Below are 17,845 nucleotides of genomic sequence, written 5' to 3'. Positions count from 1 at the left end.
TAAGTCATTATCAATATACTATTATTAATATCCCTTAACAAAGAATTATAGTAGCTGATTATTTATATAAGGAAATTAATAAAAATATTTTCAGTGACAGTTGGCTTTCTTTACACCTAACTTAATAGAAGGAGCGTTTCCAAATTATTTTAACAAGGTACACTGAGTGAACCTAGAAGGGAAGATAAGTTGTTTGCCTAAACAGATTTGTTTTTGAAATCTGGCTGCAAAGTGGTATCTTAGATAACTAAAATAATGTATATTTTAGTTACTTATTAACAGGGATATCAGCTTTCAAGTCTGATAAAGTAAATAATGTTTAACGCAGATCCAAAAAATTTAAGTTATTCTTTAAATAATAGCTGGATCAAGCCACTTTTGTTACATAAATACTACATAAACTGAAGAGTAGGATTTTTTAATCTCACAAAACTTACTTTGCAAAGTTCACTTGTACCATCTCTATCCTTAAAGGAAATACTTGTTTAAGATTTAAGTCAGCTTTCCCTCTTATTTCCCCATCCCCCTCTAAATACTCAGTTTTAAGTCCTTTTTGTAGCCTTCAGATTTCCCTACCTGTAAAACTGAAGTCCTCGATTATACTACCAAGATCTTTTCTGATACCAATTTTTAATATACTTCGATTACTTATCAGAATGAAGCCATTATAGTATCAGACAGCATGTTTGAATATGAGGAGAACTTCCAGAGATAGTACCCTTCTAATTTAAATAATAAATTAAGACTAATCTGTTGGACTTTAAAATGAGCAAATTCACATATCTTTATTGCCCTTTGAAGGTCAGTTAGGCTCAGAAACTCCTTTTAAAACAGCCTCTGCAAAGTCAATAGTAACAGTTCCCCATTTTTCCTCTTCTCTTTGAAATAAACACAAATAGAACATATCTTACAGCTGCAAGAAAACCTGAGTCCCTTCCAAAACAAAGGTGATTGGTATTGAAGTAAATTCTGTCTAAAACTCATTCCATAGATTTCATTTATTAATAAGCACGTTGTGAAAACCTACATTTGTTCTAGATTTCAAGTTTACAGAGGAGTTTTTCACCACGGTGTTAGGATTTCCCACAACTACCCTCGGAGTTCATAAATGAACAGTGAAGTAGGGAATTTGGCTCATGTGACTCTCTATTCACAGCTTCCCTGTAGCCCATATGAGTGAGCTGGAGTTCCCTAGTCAATCAAAACAAGATATCCTTGGGAGACTTTTTTTTGTTAATGTACTCCTATACACTATCCTGGGAACTGAGGGAAAAATCCTAGAGAGAGAGATAAATCTAACAAAATATTTACATGAAAAGTGGCCAGTTTTCTTCCTTGGAATAGCAATCTGTAAAAATAAGTGCCACCGTTTAAAAAGTAACATGCCCTAGACCAACTTGTTGGTGAGAATTTGGTGATTCTCACCAAATAATGGTGAAACATCACACATTAGGTAACAGGTGGAACTTGGGTTAGATCTGCCTTTTAAGGCAAAGCCAACTCTTTTTTTTTTTGTTTTTTAAGCTTTAATTTGTTTTCAAGGGAGTTATGTACTGTCTATACTTGGCTTAAACTAACAGCTCTATTATGGACTACTTTCAATGTATATGTAAATGTTCATGCATCAGAAGCCAATTTCCTTTAACAGTACATTTAAAGGGTACATTTTGGGGTGCTAATGGACACTTCAACTTAAGTAATGGTACTGGTAAAGATCAAATTGCACTATTAGTCTTGTTAATACCACACTGGAACACACACTGCATATATATGTATTATCCTAAGATAAAACTCTTCTCAGAATTTCATTACTTTTTATTATACACCAACTAGTTTATATTTTAGTTCTTTACAAAGAAAATGCTAAGAAAATTATAACCACGTTACATGGTTTTAAAATCATAATTCCAGATTTCTTTACATATAAGATGGAATGATCCAGCAGCTATGTCCACTGTCACAGACTTTAGTTCCATTCAATGATATGGCACATCCTGCAAAATTAACTAGTCACACACAAAAAAAGTCTCAATTACAGTAAAAATGTACACACAGTAAAGGTAATTTACAATGACAAAAGGAATGTAATTTATCTTGGCTGTGCTTCAGAAATTTAGGGTCAATAGCCTTAGTCAAGGCACAAAGCAGGAAGAGGTGAGCACAGCTGTCGCCAGGAGTGGGCAAGGTATGTACAACCACTGATGAGGTATGCATGCACGCAAAGGACTTAAAACTGCTCAGTCTTGCTACGAAAATTCAACTGAGTTAAAAGGAAATGCTGCGGCTTCCCCCTACTACTCACCTCTGGATCAAGTCCACAATCTTACTTCATCATATAGAAAATAAAATTGGCAAGGATCTCCAAAAGTAAATCACTATTAGGGGAAATGAAACAAAATGCTTCACTACTCCCAAATCTTGGTTGTGCCTCCTGGTCTAGAAGCATCTCGCAGACAAAGGAGTGTTTCACAAAACTGAAATGTCATTCAGGTGAAGGGACAAGACATTTTCCACAGACACTTAAAATTTCAAACTTTCAAATGGCCCTGACAGCTGAACCATTATTGTATGTTACAGTAGTGAGGGTCCTGGGATCCTTTAACAGCAAATGCCGATTTAAAGAGCACGGGGTCTCTTCGGGTTGATTTGCTTGCTGGCCTGTTCTTCCTCTTGTAGAGCTGCACGAAAAGATTTCACTTTATCTTGGAAAAAGAAAAGAACAAGGGAATAAGTACTGCATTACACAACTGTATAGGTCCTATCAAGTCAACTCTCTTATTTCTTAACATTAACAGAATTTTTCCTTTGTTCTTTGTTGCCCAGAAACTCACAATACAATGTTCAACTACAGCAATAGATTAGTTACAGATTCCTGGAAATACTTGTTTTTTTCTGTATCTTCAACATATTTCTGTTGTATTTGGCACATTTTACAGTGTTCAGCTTTATCTGAATTCCTTTTTGCAGTGTAAACACGCTTTATTTGTGTGTAAAATATGTACAGCCATGTCTGAAAGGAACACTATGAATCTACTAAACTAAAATAGACATTTCTTCTCTCAATATTAGGAAATGTCTATTCCCAGCTCCTATTTTACCTTAAAAGATTATTTGAATTTTTACGAAGAAATGTTATTTTTTCTCCCTACCAGGGATTACAAAAGGGTATGACAGTAAAGGGGGATTATAGAACATACATTTCTTGGTCTTAAAATTGTGTCTTACCACCTATCATGTACAAATTCAGTCACATAAGAGTAAGAAATAGGTAAGTAAAAACCGGCAAAGGCAAATAACAGACAGCTGTGATGAGAAATCTTTTCTATAACAGGGGTTCTCAACAGTGATTTTTGCCCCCACCCCGTCTCTAGGGACATGTGATAATGTCTACAGACATGTTTGACTGTCAGTCACAACTGGGGTGGTGCTACTGTCATTTAGTCAGTAGAAATCAAGGATATTGGTAAGTATGGTACAAAACACAGGAGACAACACCCCCAAATAGTTACCTAACTTAAAATGTGTTAACAATGCAAAGGTTACGGCTTTCAGAAGAAAAGAAAGCTATAAAGTTGGAATCTTAATTTCTTTCCCCACTTTCTAAGTACAAAGATGTTTAAAAAGTTGACTTTTCTGAAATTTAGAAAGGAACTGAAAGACTCCTGGATCTGATACCTACTAATATAAAATAATTGCTCTCAAACTTCTTACATTAATACCAAAACCATCTCTGGAAGGTTCAAAAAAAAAAATACTTCCTAAGAAAGGATTGAATAATACGGTATGTAGAATCCTGTGAAAATTAAGGAAAGGAAGTGAACTAAGATGAAAGCTACATATTACAGAGAAAAAAATATTAGAAAGCATTGTTATCTGTCTTCTGAATAAAACACATAGAAAAAGCTGCTTGTGCATTATGGCAGATTAGAAAAATGATCAAAACACTAAATCAAGGCTTGAACATGAAGAACATTTAAAAAAAAGCACAAATTTTAGAAACCCTACATCTGCACAAACAATTCTAAATTGGCACAACGTCACTGCTGACTCTAGGATATGATTTTAAATAACCAAGTTTAGAAAGAATCTAGTTAAAAAAGTAAGCAGCCTGTTTGGTGCTAAAAACTAGCAATTTCAATCTGGTTTCATGTTGCATTGCATGTACACACACATAAAGAAGCCTACTTGCATATAAATGAAGACAGCCAATTTGCCAATGCCTAAGAAATCACCACACATAATAAATGTTTATCTGAAGCTGCACATAGATAAGCTAATTTAAAAGCCGAGAAAAAAGACATGGCATATGGGTAAACTACATGCTCCGTATCATAAGCAAAGTAGAATCCTGAAGCCTTCCCCTTGATTTTTTTTAAAACAAGTGTTCAAAGGAAAAACATGACACAAGGTGCACAGAAAGGAGGCTGTAAAAAGATGACCCTGAATAGATCTAATCCAAGGAAATAATTCTGAAAAGCATTGGCCTACCAAACAAACTGAATGTGTATATAAAATTTACAAACTTGTAAAAATATATTTCCCTTCTTTAATTGTAAGGTGTCTTTATTGTCCCCAAAGACAAAAAGACAAAAAAAAAAAAAAAAGATAAGCGAGCACCTGAAATGTTATTGTGTTTCATTTTTAGAAAAACGCAGAATGGCTATTATGTCTTTATACCTCTAGAAAGATGTTAAATGGTGCCCATAAATTTCACTTCAGATGTCTTCTCATAATGAAATCCTCCCACTAGATATGTACAAACATTAGGCAGATTTCAAACGCCAAAATGAAAAAAGAGTTACCCCGCAGCTCAGTTAAAATGTCTATTTTTTGCTCAAGAATAGCTTCAAGTTGCGTAGCATATGAATCTACATCATAGTCTACTTCTTCAGTCATCTCCAGGAGAGCCTTTTCATCTTCTAACCATCGAATAGATTCCTAAAATGACAAAAATTCTAATAAGCCTCTTTATAACATAGGAACCAATTTACAAATTTTATGTTAAACATAATCAATCATACTGAAGATAGTATTTTCTAAAATATTAATAACCATAAAACATTTTTATTCACAGAGTAAAATTAAGAAATATTTCCTTAAATTTGAACACCAATATGACAGGCCAAACAAGATGACTTCATTTTCCTATTTTTACTCTACCTGGAGTGGGCATTTGGAGGAGGAAATGAATCAAACATGCACACACACAATATATGTGTATCAATGAACAGAGTAAGTCTCAAAACCTCAACAGCTATCCAAAACAGGGAAAGAATGGGTATAATAATAAAGCTACTGTGCCAAGTGATGAGGCCTTTGGTAGCCTAGAGCTTGTAAATCATCCGGAATTAACATACCTATTTGGGGCCTCACAGTGGTTAGGCCAGGAGACAGTCCTAATTACTGACTATAAGAGACCAATGGATAGTCAATTTTAGAAGAGTCAAATGAACCACTAAATAGTAGCTACTTACTACTATTCATAAATGCTTCAAGGAGAGTCTTCTTTCTTAACAGATTTTAGATATGTGGAATTTATGAGCTTCATTTTCTAGCAATGTCATGAATCATATGGCTAATTAACAAGGTCACATTATTCTGAATTGAAGAGTTTTTGGACGTAAAAATGGACACTTTCTAGCTTTTTAGGGCACATAACAATTTCACTGTTCTAAACATCAGCGCAATTTAATGGCTAATTATTAGACTGTATCACCAGGCAGAACTGGTTGACCGAGGTATAGGTACCTATTAGAAAACTATGTATGTGTGGATTAACACTGCCCTCCTTAGTACTCTTCCTTCTCCTTTGGCTGTATACTTTATTTTTTTAAAACAAAACCCTATTGTGAGAAACAGCAGATCACAGTTTGGAGGAATAATGAATGGAACTGTGAAAAGAGTACGGGATTGAAAGTCAGAACACCCAGTTCTGCCAACAAAGAACTTTTAGACTTCATGATAAAATGGCAGAACAGGAAATGACGATCTTTATAGGACACCTTGTTCCAAAAGGGCAGAGACAACAACTTTCTTAAATTTTAAGTGTCCTTTTTAAAAAAATTTACTGAGTTATAGTAAGTTTACAATGTTGCATCGATTTCTGCTGTAGAGCACAATTTTTCAGTCATACATGAACATACATATATTCATTTTCACATTCTTTTTCACCATGAGCTACCACAATATCTTGTATTTGTTTCCCTGTGCTATACAGTATGAACTTGTTTATCTATTCTATATATATCTGTCAGTATCTACAAATTTCCAACTCCCAGTCTGTCCCTTCCCACCCCCTTCAAGTGTCCTTTCTTGATTTAATCTAAGTACTCAGGCCTCTAAAGAGATTTTCATAATAAGGGTTTCACTAAAACTGTAACAGTTTTAATAAACACATATCCTATTCTGAAATTATAAGAGTCCTCTTATATTTCTGAGCCTTTCATCCAGGTGCTTGAATTGCCTAGAACTGAGGAATGTTAGTGTTTGTTTACAGATAAAGATTTCTTCAACATCAGAGAAGGAATACAACTCAACAGGGGGAGTAAACCGTTGTTCACTTTTTTCTCAGAGGGTATTCATAGTTCTGTAGGAAGTGGGCAGGGGTGAGGACAAGCTGACCACACAGTCTACACAAAGATGTCGAAATGTTATCCTTGCTTCCTCATAGGTATCACCCGCTAGAATATTTTTTGTTTAAAAAAACACTAAGGGGAGGATCTTACAGTAAAAGTGCTTTTAAGAGGTTGAACATACAGTGGGATGGATACCTAAGGAGTTACTGCTACAGGCAGGGATTTAACACCCCTCATCTGCCACTGACAGCTCAGATGATGCACAATCTTCCTTTTCTGCAAAGACAGACCAACTCTTCTTCAACAGCTCTGATACCCTTTAGAAGACTTTTTTCTACTGCTGTGAAACAAACTGGCCTAACATGAAGAGGCAGTGAAGGGAAGTTCAACCACCCTAAAAATGAGCAACTGACAAAAGCAAAAAAGAGGTAAATAAACTAGATCTTTTCACCACAGCTACAGAGAGGTTTGTAGCCACCAGTCATTCTATGCAAAATTTGACATGTCATATATCCTACAAATACATATACATAAACAAGTGTTTTTTTTTAGATTTAATGTGATATTCAAAGAATTATGAAAAGTTGTTAATTTCTCTAAAGAAACGTGATGGAAGTTTCTGTCTTACTTTACCTGGAACACTGCCCTGTGATCTTCTACAACTTGTTCTTCCATTTCTACCATTTGTGAGACAGCTTCATGGAAAGTAAACAATTGTGGAGAAACCTCTTCTTCCTTGAAAATAATTTAAAAATTATAATATAAAGTTTATATTTTTAAATGTTGTAAAAAGTAGTTTTTCTATGTCATTTACAAAAAATGCCATTTAGAAATTGAGGAAGCTTGGGATGTTAAACACTACTAAAATATAGTATGAAAGGCAAAGCTACAATTTCTTTTTATGGGGCAAAAGTATTTAATGTCACACTCAATAAGACAACCCAAACTTTAAGCGTATCAGTAAGGGATAGTTTCCATTTAGCCCAAGGTTTACTGCAGAATTACCCTGAAAAAGCAGTCTCTTTTGGAATACTGCAACTTTCCGAAAATACATTTATCGCAGGCTACAAATATACTGATGTATTTCCTCAGTATTATTTACTTTTCACCTAGAAGAGAGATGTAAACATAGTATCTTTCGTGATTGTGACTATCAAATTAGTGTTCTGAAGGTCTCAACTCTTAGTACATCTTAATTTCTGAGCTGCATTTATAGAATTTGCTTACCGATTTTTATATAGACTTTGACAATTCACAACTTCATCAACAAAAAACCCATCTACATATACAACACATATTTTGGTCTTACATCAAGTCAAACCTCTATGGCCTTGCTTTCTTTTTTGAACTTCCTTCCCAACTCCAATGTCTAATGATTTATTTCCTCAAAAAGTGATGTTAGTGAGATAGAAGTTCATTTATAATTGTTTTATGAACTGTCAGTAGGAAACGCGACATTTTTCAAATAAAGTATACAATTCTAAATATATGTGTATATTTTGGTTAAATTAAGTCTGTTACATGTAGACATTTGACTCTTTCATCAATAAACTATCATCTCTAAAAGTTTATATAATCAAGTTGGCCAAAGAACCTTTTATTTTCTGAGTAGAGACATTTTATCAAGACACACAGGCATGATTCTCTCATATTCTCTCTCTTTCTGATAAACACCTTTACTCTTTTTATCTGCCACTTCCCTGTCAAGACCAAAATGCCTCTGTCTTTCCTTTGCTTCAAGATATTATGCAAGTTCCTATCACTTCCATGCACCCCACTCAGAATACCATTTTTGCCTATACAGCTACTTCTGTTCTAACGTACTTGATTACCCTCTAGTTTGTCTACCTGTATTACTTTTATCTCCAGGAATGTCCTTAACACTAACCCATTTTAATCTACCTTATTAAAACTTACTATAGCAGTAAGAATATGTATACATGCACCAATACTCAACTAAATGCTACTAATGCTGAACCATCTCAAGATAGTCCCCTGGGGAAGGAAAAGTTGAAAGAAATTTACACTCTCTCAAATATGGAGGAGGCTGCAAGAACTCATGATGTCACGCTTTAAAGCCTCCAGATTAGTTCTGGTCACCTAGCCAACTTCTCCGTAGTAAGGACCTGTAGAGACACAACAGCTGCAAAAATACAATGGAAGAGATCTGCTACAGGGAGTGGCTATCTTATTCTAGTTTTCCATGTTTTTGGTAGGCGCTGTATCTAGGAGCAATGCAAGGTTTGCTTTAAGGATTTTAAAAGCAACTGTGGTTTCCCTCAAATCTTTTGAAGACAGGGGTAGACTAAGGTCAGGATCTCATTTGTAGTTCTTTATCTTCAATAGTTCAAAAACCAGGTTTCTCAACTTCAATACTACAGACATTTTTGGGAGGAGGAAGGCTGTCCCTATGCATTGCATGATGTGCAGCTACAACGCTAGCAGCAGCACCCCAGCTGTGACAACCAAAAATGTCTCCATACATCTCCTGGGGGTGGGAGGAGGGGCCACACAAGTCACTCCTGGTTGAGAACTGCTTTATTATTAGAGAGTAATTTGAAACATTAACAAAAAGTAGTATAAACGTTTGCTACTCTAGAATATTTTGGACTTTGAAGACTGCTATTAAAAACATCAACTTAAGTATACTGTTTCCAAAGAACATCTCATTGCAGCTAGCAATAAATTTAGGTGATATCAACGAATAAGTGCTACCTTTTATCATTTTGAAAAAATGCTACTTAAGGATTCTTACAGAGAAAAGAATGACACAAAACTATATATATCACTCAATATAAGTGAAATAACTGTGAAAATGTGTATTACTTGTGCTTTTTTATTTCTTTATACCTCTTTGTCCTTATGCAATGGGCACCTATTATTTTTGAATAATGGGGGAATCAAAATTTTAAATTATGAAATATCACCAAACACTTTAAAAATATAGAAAGCAACCAGACTTAACAAATGTCAGTATTTTGCCATGTTTGATTTTTGATATAGTTCATGCATTTTTTTAATATATATGCATGTATCCACAGTTAATCTTGTTTCTAAGCTCTCTATATATGATACATTGTATGTACAATTCTTAAATTTATTTTTTCCCTACATTACTTTAAAAAAATCCCCAGATTTTAATATCAGTATAAAATCTGAAAAAAATAGTTTAGATCAGGGGTCAGCAAACTTCAGCACATATTTTGGGCTCTGAGCCATAGTCTTTGTCACTTCTATTCTAAATAAGCATGGCCATGTTTCAATGAAACTTTATTTTTAAATAGATGGGAGGCCGATAGGCTGTAGTTTGCTAAGCCGATTTAGGTAGTTTCCACCTATACTACTATGGATGAAATGACTAAGATTAGATAATTACAACCAAATTAAGTCACTCACATTTTGTTCACAAAGAAGTTTGAGGTCATCCCTCTGAGGGGAACTCCCCACACCCCACTGAGCCTCTAAGTCATCAATTTGATTTGGTGGATGATGCATTATTGGACGTACATCACCAGCAGCAGTTGGATCCACAGTCAGTTCTTTCACCCTATAAACACATAAGGGGCATCTAAAATTAACAAAGGCTAATGCAAAGGAACAAGAAAATATCAACCTAGTCAATACAAGGTAATTCAATTAACACTGATACTGATGATGTCAGCTTTCCAGATCAAATCTAACTGAAATCTGTGGAAATACTAAAGGGATGTTTAGCTGTTTAACCTTAGGAATTTACTTAGGTATAAGTTTACAATTACTTCAAATGTAATTACTTTACATAACAAATGAGAATCAACAAGTATATAGATTCAGTGTTTCAAAATAATTAAGAGACCATTGTTGCACTTGAATTATATGGACAGGAAAATGCTAACAATGGTACCCAGATCAATACATGGATCACTGCCAAAAATCAGAGTTTAATACACTTTGCAGATCTGGCAGTTATAATGCTCAATTAAAATAGCTACATATAACATTATATTTCTAATCTATAAAGATTATAAGATGTATAGTTCTATCATAAAGTTCACCCATTATACTTAAATATACACATTTGGGAGAGCATATATTTTTCTAAGTCAAGAGGATCCTTATGATTTCCTTGCAGACAAGGGAGTTTACAAGAGCATACAGAAGGAAGGTAAGCTTCTCATTTTAAATAAGACAGTTTATCTTTCAATGGTAAACATGCAAAGATGACATCATCCTTAAAAATATGAGGGGAAATAGGAAGCCTGAATTGTAAATCAACATTTTACAGCAAATAATAAAGTACATAAAAATGAAGATCATGCAGTACAACCACCACCTGCCAAATGAAATGAAAATGAAAAATAAAATGGCTCAGGACAAAAGAAGTATAAATGAAATATCTGTACATAGCACAATCCAAAAGAAACTGTTAAATAAACATCTTATGTATAGAATGAAGTGGACCTGGTAATCGAAGGAGAAAAGTCGTCATACTCATAAGAAGGAGAGAGATCAGGGCGACTGCCACTACCCTGTGAGAAGGGAATGTCTGATGGACTAATTCCAAACTCCTTTACTCTGCAGCACCAAAACAGCAACAAATTAAAAGAAAATGTTCTTGTAAAGACAGCAATGCACATCTCAAGTCTTCATTTAGTACTCAGTTTAATTTCTTTAGAAAAGGATCAACACTGTTGTGACAATGTATTTATAGAGTATTTTAAAAATAATCAATGTGAAGAGGTTTTCAAACTTCTCTGTCTACTTATTCACTACTCTATAGTCTCCTTTTTTCATGATCCTTTCCAGAAGTTTAACTAGACAATCACATAAATTTGAAATGTCCCTTATTTAACTACATGACCACTCAATCTAATTTTCTTGTGTAGTCAATACCATGAATATTCTGTTTATTAGTATTAGTGAGTCTTCAACATTCTTGCCGTCTTTCCAAACAGAACATAAGAGAATTAAGTCCTAATGACATCCATTGTTTATAATGAATTAACTTCTTTCCTATGTACCTAGAATGGGATTAGCTATGAAGTATCCTTGGAACAAACAGAAAAAAGTTACTCAAATAATTTTCTGTGTTTGGTGATTCAGATGAAGAACCTTGGTGAAGAAAAGCCTTTAGCAATGGAATTTAAATACCTTTTGCTAATGTCTCCAGTAGTTATGTTTAACCAAATCACAGTTTTCCTGACCCAATTTTTGTGATTTCCTATGTCCTCTTGGGGGCAATTCCATTTCATAACAGTAGGCAGTATTTATTAAGTACTTCCTATATGTCAGATATTATGATTAGTAATTTATAGGCATTATATTATTTAATCATTATGACAATCTTGTGATATTGTTATCACCACTTTACAGATGAGAAATTGGTTCAGAGCAAAAAAGAATCTCATCCAAGTTCATTCAGTCAGAATGTGGTATAACTGAGGTTCAAACCTAGCATTGAGTACAAACCTTAAGTAATTTAAACACTTCAATAATCTAATCATATTTTCTGTTTTTCTCATTACTTCTCTTAGGTAATGAACTAAATGAAATTACTGTTTTTATATGTCAAAAGTAGTCATATAGATCTAACTAATAATTTCTTCCACTTGGAATCTTTCTTTGACCTGTTGGTAATGCCTGCTTTCAAAGGTTCAATACAGGATTCATCTGCCCTTTATCTTTTATAGTCACTTTGGAAAGCTTACCTACGCACAAGCTGACAAGCCTGAATTTCTAATACTGACCTAACTCTTTTTACTCCCAACCCCATTTCTTATCTATTTCTTTCAGAATCTCCTAATTTAGACACTCTATTAGCCCCACATTTTCCCTCTATTTGAAACCCACTTGCCCAAGATAAACTATACTATATGCAGGAATTATATTCCTCAAATGAGTTATCAAGCAAGGTTGAAAATCTTCATTCCTAGAGATATGGAAATAAAAGACATAATTATTTGTCCCAGATGGTTGCAAATGAATCACATTACATGATAATAAATTACAATGTTTTACTTGGACCTAAAATGAACTAGAGGAATGGCCAGACACAGTATTTTCACATTAGGGGGATTCCTTTGCAGCCAGAAGTCTGAAGACCTGGAGGGTTTTAATTCTACAACATGGTAATATTCTACTATACAAAGCTATTCCTCATCTCTCCCATGAACAATTATGAAATAAAAAGCATTTTAACTTAATGATAAAAATGCCACAATATCAAAAATGTTCATTACAGAAATTGATTAAAAGTACTCTAAAGGTTTGTAGCTAGGATCTCTAATTCAAAGTTTAAAGGGGATTAAATTTTAAAATAAAGTTCCATTACATTTTAAAAAGTCATTTAGTATCTTTGTGTGAAAGGTCAACAAGTTTACACTTTCCAACAGTTCTTAGTATGATTTTTAAAAATCTTTTTAGTTGAAGCACAAGCAAGATATAAAAGAATAAAGGGTATGATCTCATTTATGTGAAGTTCAAATACAGCTACCTATATTGTTCAGGGATACATTCATAGGTAGTAAAACTATTTTTAAAAAGAGAGAGAAAAAAATACGAAAATTTTCCCACACAAATCAGGACAATGGTTACCTTGGTGTAGAGATGAATAGATTTAGGCATGTTATTCAGGATTCGTGATCAAGAAGGGACATATTGGGAATTTTCTGGGGGACTGGAAATCTATTTCTCAGTGTACGATAGGAATTTTCACTTTATAAGCATTTATTAAATTATTCACTTATGTTTTGGGTACTTTTCTGCATGCATATGCATTTCCTATTTTAACAAAAGATTAAAAATAAAATTTCCATAATTATTAAAACAAAATATAGTACAAATCCTTGTGTTTATTAGCAAAATTAAGAGAATCTTTATACTAGAAATGGAATACAAAGAGGATTTTATCTCCAAGTTAAAATCACAAATGCAGTATGTAGTAACAAAAATTTAAGACTATATATATAGTCATTCAAAACAAGAGCAATGGGGACAAATCTCTGGAACAAATATAAAAATGCCCATCACAACCCCAAATTCCGAGGGCATTTCATAATTATAAGGAATAAATTGCTTTGTCTATAATGCTTTTTGTTCTTTCATATGTAATAATCCAATTGTCTACTGAAGTGTGTAACACTATTGCCAAGAGTAATACAATATAACCCATGCAGGACACCAGGAAGAACTGTGCTATTACTACTTAAACCCTAGGTTTCCCAGGTGTAACATTCAATATCAGAAATAATTTTCAGCATATAGCAAAACAATTTAAGAAATACAGACTGGCTCCTGATACTCACTTACTTTGGTGTCTTAATATAACAGGAAGAATTTGCATGATTTAAATGTAGTCAAATATTATGAAATATAACTTGGTTAAATGGAAAAATATAATCCTGTCCTAGGATAGAAATACCAACTCTAATAAAAATGTAACTGGTCTTCCCAGATTATACAACAGATTCCCAATTATTTTTAGAACATAACAAAACAATTCTTAGTATCTCAACAAATAACATGCAAATTTTTTTGAAAACTCAACAATGTAATAAAATTTACCCTATCAGATATTAAATTAAACCATTTATTGATATACTCCCCTCAAATTTCAAGATAAATAATCATTTCTCATACCTATTTGCATATCTTAATGTATTGAGAGTATTTTCACAGGATGCCATTCCTGGAGAGATTGTGGCAATCTATGAGGGAAAAATGCAAAAGATAAAGAAAATGTTATAAATGATGATGACAGTAATATTAACATATAGCTCATTAAGGTCTAATGTTAATATGCTTATCTAAAAAAAAGATTTATTAGGATCTAAACTCCACAATAATTCACTACCTTATACCCATAATCAGACAGTAATTATAAACTCCAGTTAAAATATAAACAACTCTGACAGCACCAGAAAATGATCAAACATCAGGCAGAAAATGGAGGTCAACACCTAAAAGAAGGGAGTAACACTGAGTGACTGTGTAACCCTCTCTTCTAATAACTTTTTTTTTGCCTAAGGGCAAACCCTGTTGCTATCACATAGAACTAAAACTTCCTTAGTAACCTGGAATTTCACTGGTTAATAAACTAAAGGGCAGAGTTTAGAAGTGAGCACCACAGCAGCTGGGAAGTGAAGTTGGTCCCAGAAAAGAAATCACCACAGAGAGAGAAACTCAAATTCTACATATATACTACCCACATCTCTGGCTGACCGCTGAACTAAAAGTATACAAAGTTGACTTCAAGAAACAAAGCTAAGTCTAAAAGAGCTAAACAGAGATTTCAATGTCAGGTGCTGCCCACAGCAAGGGAGACAAGTTCAGCTATATTAACTTCTTCCTAAAACAACAACAAAAAAATCAATAATCTTTAGAAGAACATAACAGAATCCAAAGTGTCTATAAGATATTCATAATGAAAATTATATAATCCCAAATTACTAGACAAACAAAGAAATAGAAAAGTGTGACCAATACTCAAGGAAAACAGTAATCAATGGAAATCAACCTCAAGAAGACTCAGATGCTGGAATTAGTAGAATGCATTTACACTGCAATATTATTCTATCAGACTGGCAGAAACTACATACTGAGTGTCACTGTATCTCTCACAATAAAAGAATTTAAATGACTGTCATTAATGTATTTTATAGTTTTCCCATAGATACTATATAATAATTCACTTAGGATTAAAACAAAACAAACATAAACTTACCATGCAGGTACGAGAGTTTTCACCTATGAATGAATCTCTTAACACCTGAGTGAGTTTACTTGCTCGGAAAGGAGTATGAGGTTTATTTCTACCTAAGGCTCTGATGCACTCCTGAAAATTTAAAAGCAAGTTTCACAGATTAGGCTTCTTATAAAGAGTAATCTTTTTGTTTGTTTGTTTGAAGTATAGTTGATTTACAATGCTGTGTTAGTCCCTGGTACAGCATAGTGATTCATTTATCCATACACACACACACACACACACACACATACATATACAAATAAATTATATATATATTCTTTTTCATTATAGGTTATTACAAGCTACTGAATATAGTTCCCTGTGCTATACAGTAGGACTTTGTTGTTTATAAAGAGTAATCTTAAAGAACATATTTAAAAGATCTCTTACTATAACCCTAACATTTAAGACCTGATCAGCTCTTAAAATTCTACTAAGAGGTTGATAGCATAGTAAAGATGTTCCCATAAACCTTAATTCAAGAAAATGAAATTAATAACAAAAACTAAAACTAAAACTAAAACCAAAACCAACAAACTACTTTATTATTCCAAAAGATTGTTCTGGAGATTATGAGTAACGTTTAGCAGTGACAGGCAGTAGGATAACTGCAAAAAGGTACCACAAAAGAAAAAATACAGGATGCTTTCTTGCAGTGCTGCCAACCTTTGCTTTTCTAGTCAAGGAAGAGACATTATACTGGACTAACTTTTTCCACATTTTTCACAGAAACTTTCTTAGCTTAGTTTTGTGGTTCCTTGCTCTCCTCAAAGAAAAAAGACTAAAGCCCTCTGGAGTCTCAGAATTGGCCTGCCAACTAAGAAATCTTTATCCACCCTAAAAAGAGTAATTAATATACATAAAAAATTTTCCTGGGTGCAATATAAATCTATAACTGCAAATACAAATGACTAAATTTTGATAACTTACTAACTACACAAAACAAGTACTACCAGTTTACAGCTGAATAAATAACATTAGAGTCACAACTGAAAGACTTTCACAATTAAATGCATTTTATTTACCTTGAGTGCTAAAAGGCTTTTATTAATTTCAGCACCTTCAAGCCTGGTTTGCCTGTCTGCACTGGAAGTATCAGCTCCTCTTTCATTTCCAGCCAAATCAATAAGAGAAAATTTGCCATGTAGTTTTCCCTTTCTTCTAAGAATAATCTGAAACACTGCATGGCTCCGAGATGAATGTGCATTAGCAGATGTTTGACCGGATGTTCTACAAAGTGATTAAGGAAATTCTGATAGGTTAAAAAGTTCAATTTATATGTTCAAACAGTATTTTCATTTAGAAAACAAAGAATTTTAAAAATCTAGTTTTCATCTTTTAAACATTAAAGGAGAGACATTTTGCGTTAACACTTAAACATAACGAAATTCATACAGTTTAATCTGGCACACACTGAAAGTTTTTATGAACAATGATTTTTACCTCTAAGACACAATGAGTAACAAACTTGCTTTGATTTTATGCTATACCCGAAGTATCTAAAACTGATTATGAAATTAAGTTCCCCTTTCTTAACTAAAATGAGAGTTACCTGCAACTGTTGCCTATGTCAATGAGTTTCAGTACATCTTCAACACATTTGACCTCCCGTTCCTGTAATCCCACCACTTGAACCTGCTGTTTTCCATCTTCGAGCACTCTTAATTTTGTTTTCCTATTTAGCAAGTCAAACACCTTAAAAAAATCAAATTAAAAAAACTAGCTTAAAAAAAAAGGGATTGTTCAATAAAAAAGTCATTTAGAGTCTGAAAACTACTTCAGAGAATTCTAGTAATTTAAATAATTATTATTAGGACAATAATGCTCAATACTGAAGTTAAAGAGTTTCAAAGGGAATCTTTAAAAAAAACTCATACACAAAATTTTAACATACTATTCCAAATACATATAGCAATTATGTGGAGACAATGGTTGCACAACTATGTGAATGTACTTAATTTTGCTGAATTTGTACACTTAAAAATGGTTAAAATGATAAATTTCACATTACGTATCTTTTAACCACAATTCAAAAAACTAAAAAAAATTATTTTTAAGTTTCCACTTACCTTTCCACTATAAATTTCAAAAAAGGTTGCATACACTTGAAGTTCCAACTTCTTATAGTTTGGCTTCTTTAGCATTAAAAAAACATCTCGAGCTGTCAAAAATTTCATAGAGAAAACTTATTAAGATTTAACAAATACTGTTTTTAAAAAGCAATTCAAGTTTTCTATTTTTAGAGGACTCAGTTTAATATTTACTTAGAATGATAATATCAATAATAAAAATGAAGATTAAAGTAAACAATTTAAAAGTAGTAATAGTTTTTCTACATTTAAGGTTTAGATGTCACTCTCCTTCATATTCAACAAAAGACTACTACTACTTTACAAACAGCTTAAAATTATAGACGGTCATAATAAGGTCACTCTCATAATCATACCAAATGGAAATTTCCAACAAATCAGTTATTTGACAACAAACACTAAGCTCCCACAATGTGCCAGATTACAATGACACAATTAAGATTCCTGCCCAAAAAACA

The 17,845-nt window shown here is 33.2% G+C and overlaps 1 protein-coding gene across 3 annotated transcripts in view; it reads right to left on the bottom strand.

Moving 5' to 3' along the window:
* Nucleotides 1-1,794: 1,794 nt before the first annotated feature.
* KIF2A (kinesin family member 2A) overlaps nucleotides 1,795-17,845 on the bottom strand; it is a 63,873-nt gene continuing 47,822 nt past the window's right edge. For 2 of the 3 annotated variants that reach the window (XM_074358863.1, XM_074358856.1), the window contains exons 12-20: nucleotides 17,367-17,458; nucleotides 16,850-16,992; nucleotides 16,323-16,527; nucleotides 15,277-15,387; nucleotides 14,193-14,260; nucleotides 9,972-10,122; nucleotides 7,209-7,310; nucleotides 4,803-4,938; nucleotides 1,795-2,702 (exon numbers count right to left, since the gene is read on the bottom strand). In XM_074358863.1, coding sequence (XP_074214964.1) covers nucleotides 2,617-2,702; nucleotides 4,803-4,938; nucleotides 7,209-7,310; nucleotides 9,972-10,122; nucleotides 14,193-14,260; nucleotides 15,277-15,387; nucleotides 16,323-16,527; nucleotides 16,850-16,992; nucleotides 17,367-17,458 — 1,094 coding nt within the window. In that variant the 3' untranslated portion in view covers nucleotides 1,795-2,616. Of the gene's footprint in view, nucleotides 2,703-4,802; nucleotides 4,939-7,208; nucleotides 7,311-9,971; nucleotides 10,123-11,015; nucleotides 11,130-14,192; nucleotides 14,261-15,276; nucleotides 15,388-16,322; nucleotides 16,528-16,849; nucleotides 16,993-17,366; nucleotides 17,459-17,845 lie in introns of all 3 variants that reach the window. The other variant, XM_074358871.1, reaches the window with a different exon arrangement.

This window comes from Camelus bactrianus, chromosome 3 (genome assembly GCF_048773025.1).
Source record: "Camelus bactrianus isolate YW-2024 breed Bactrian camel chromosome 3, ASM4877302v1, whole genome shotgun sequence".
Taxonomy (NCBI): domain Eukaryota; kingdom Metazoa; phylum Chordata; class Mammalia; order Artiodactyla; family Camelidae; genus Camelus; species Camelus bactrianus.
Note: the sequence above shows the minus strand (reverse complement) of the source record. Positions and strands in the feature narration are given on the sequence as shown.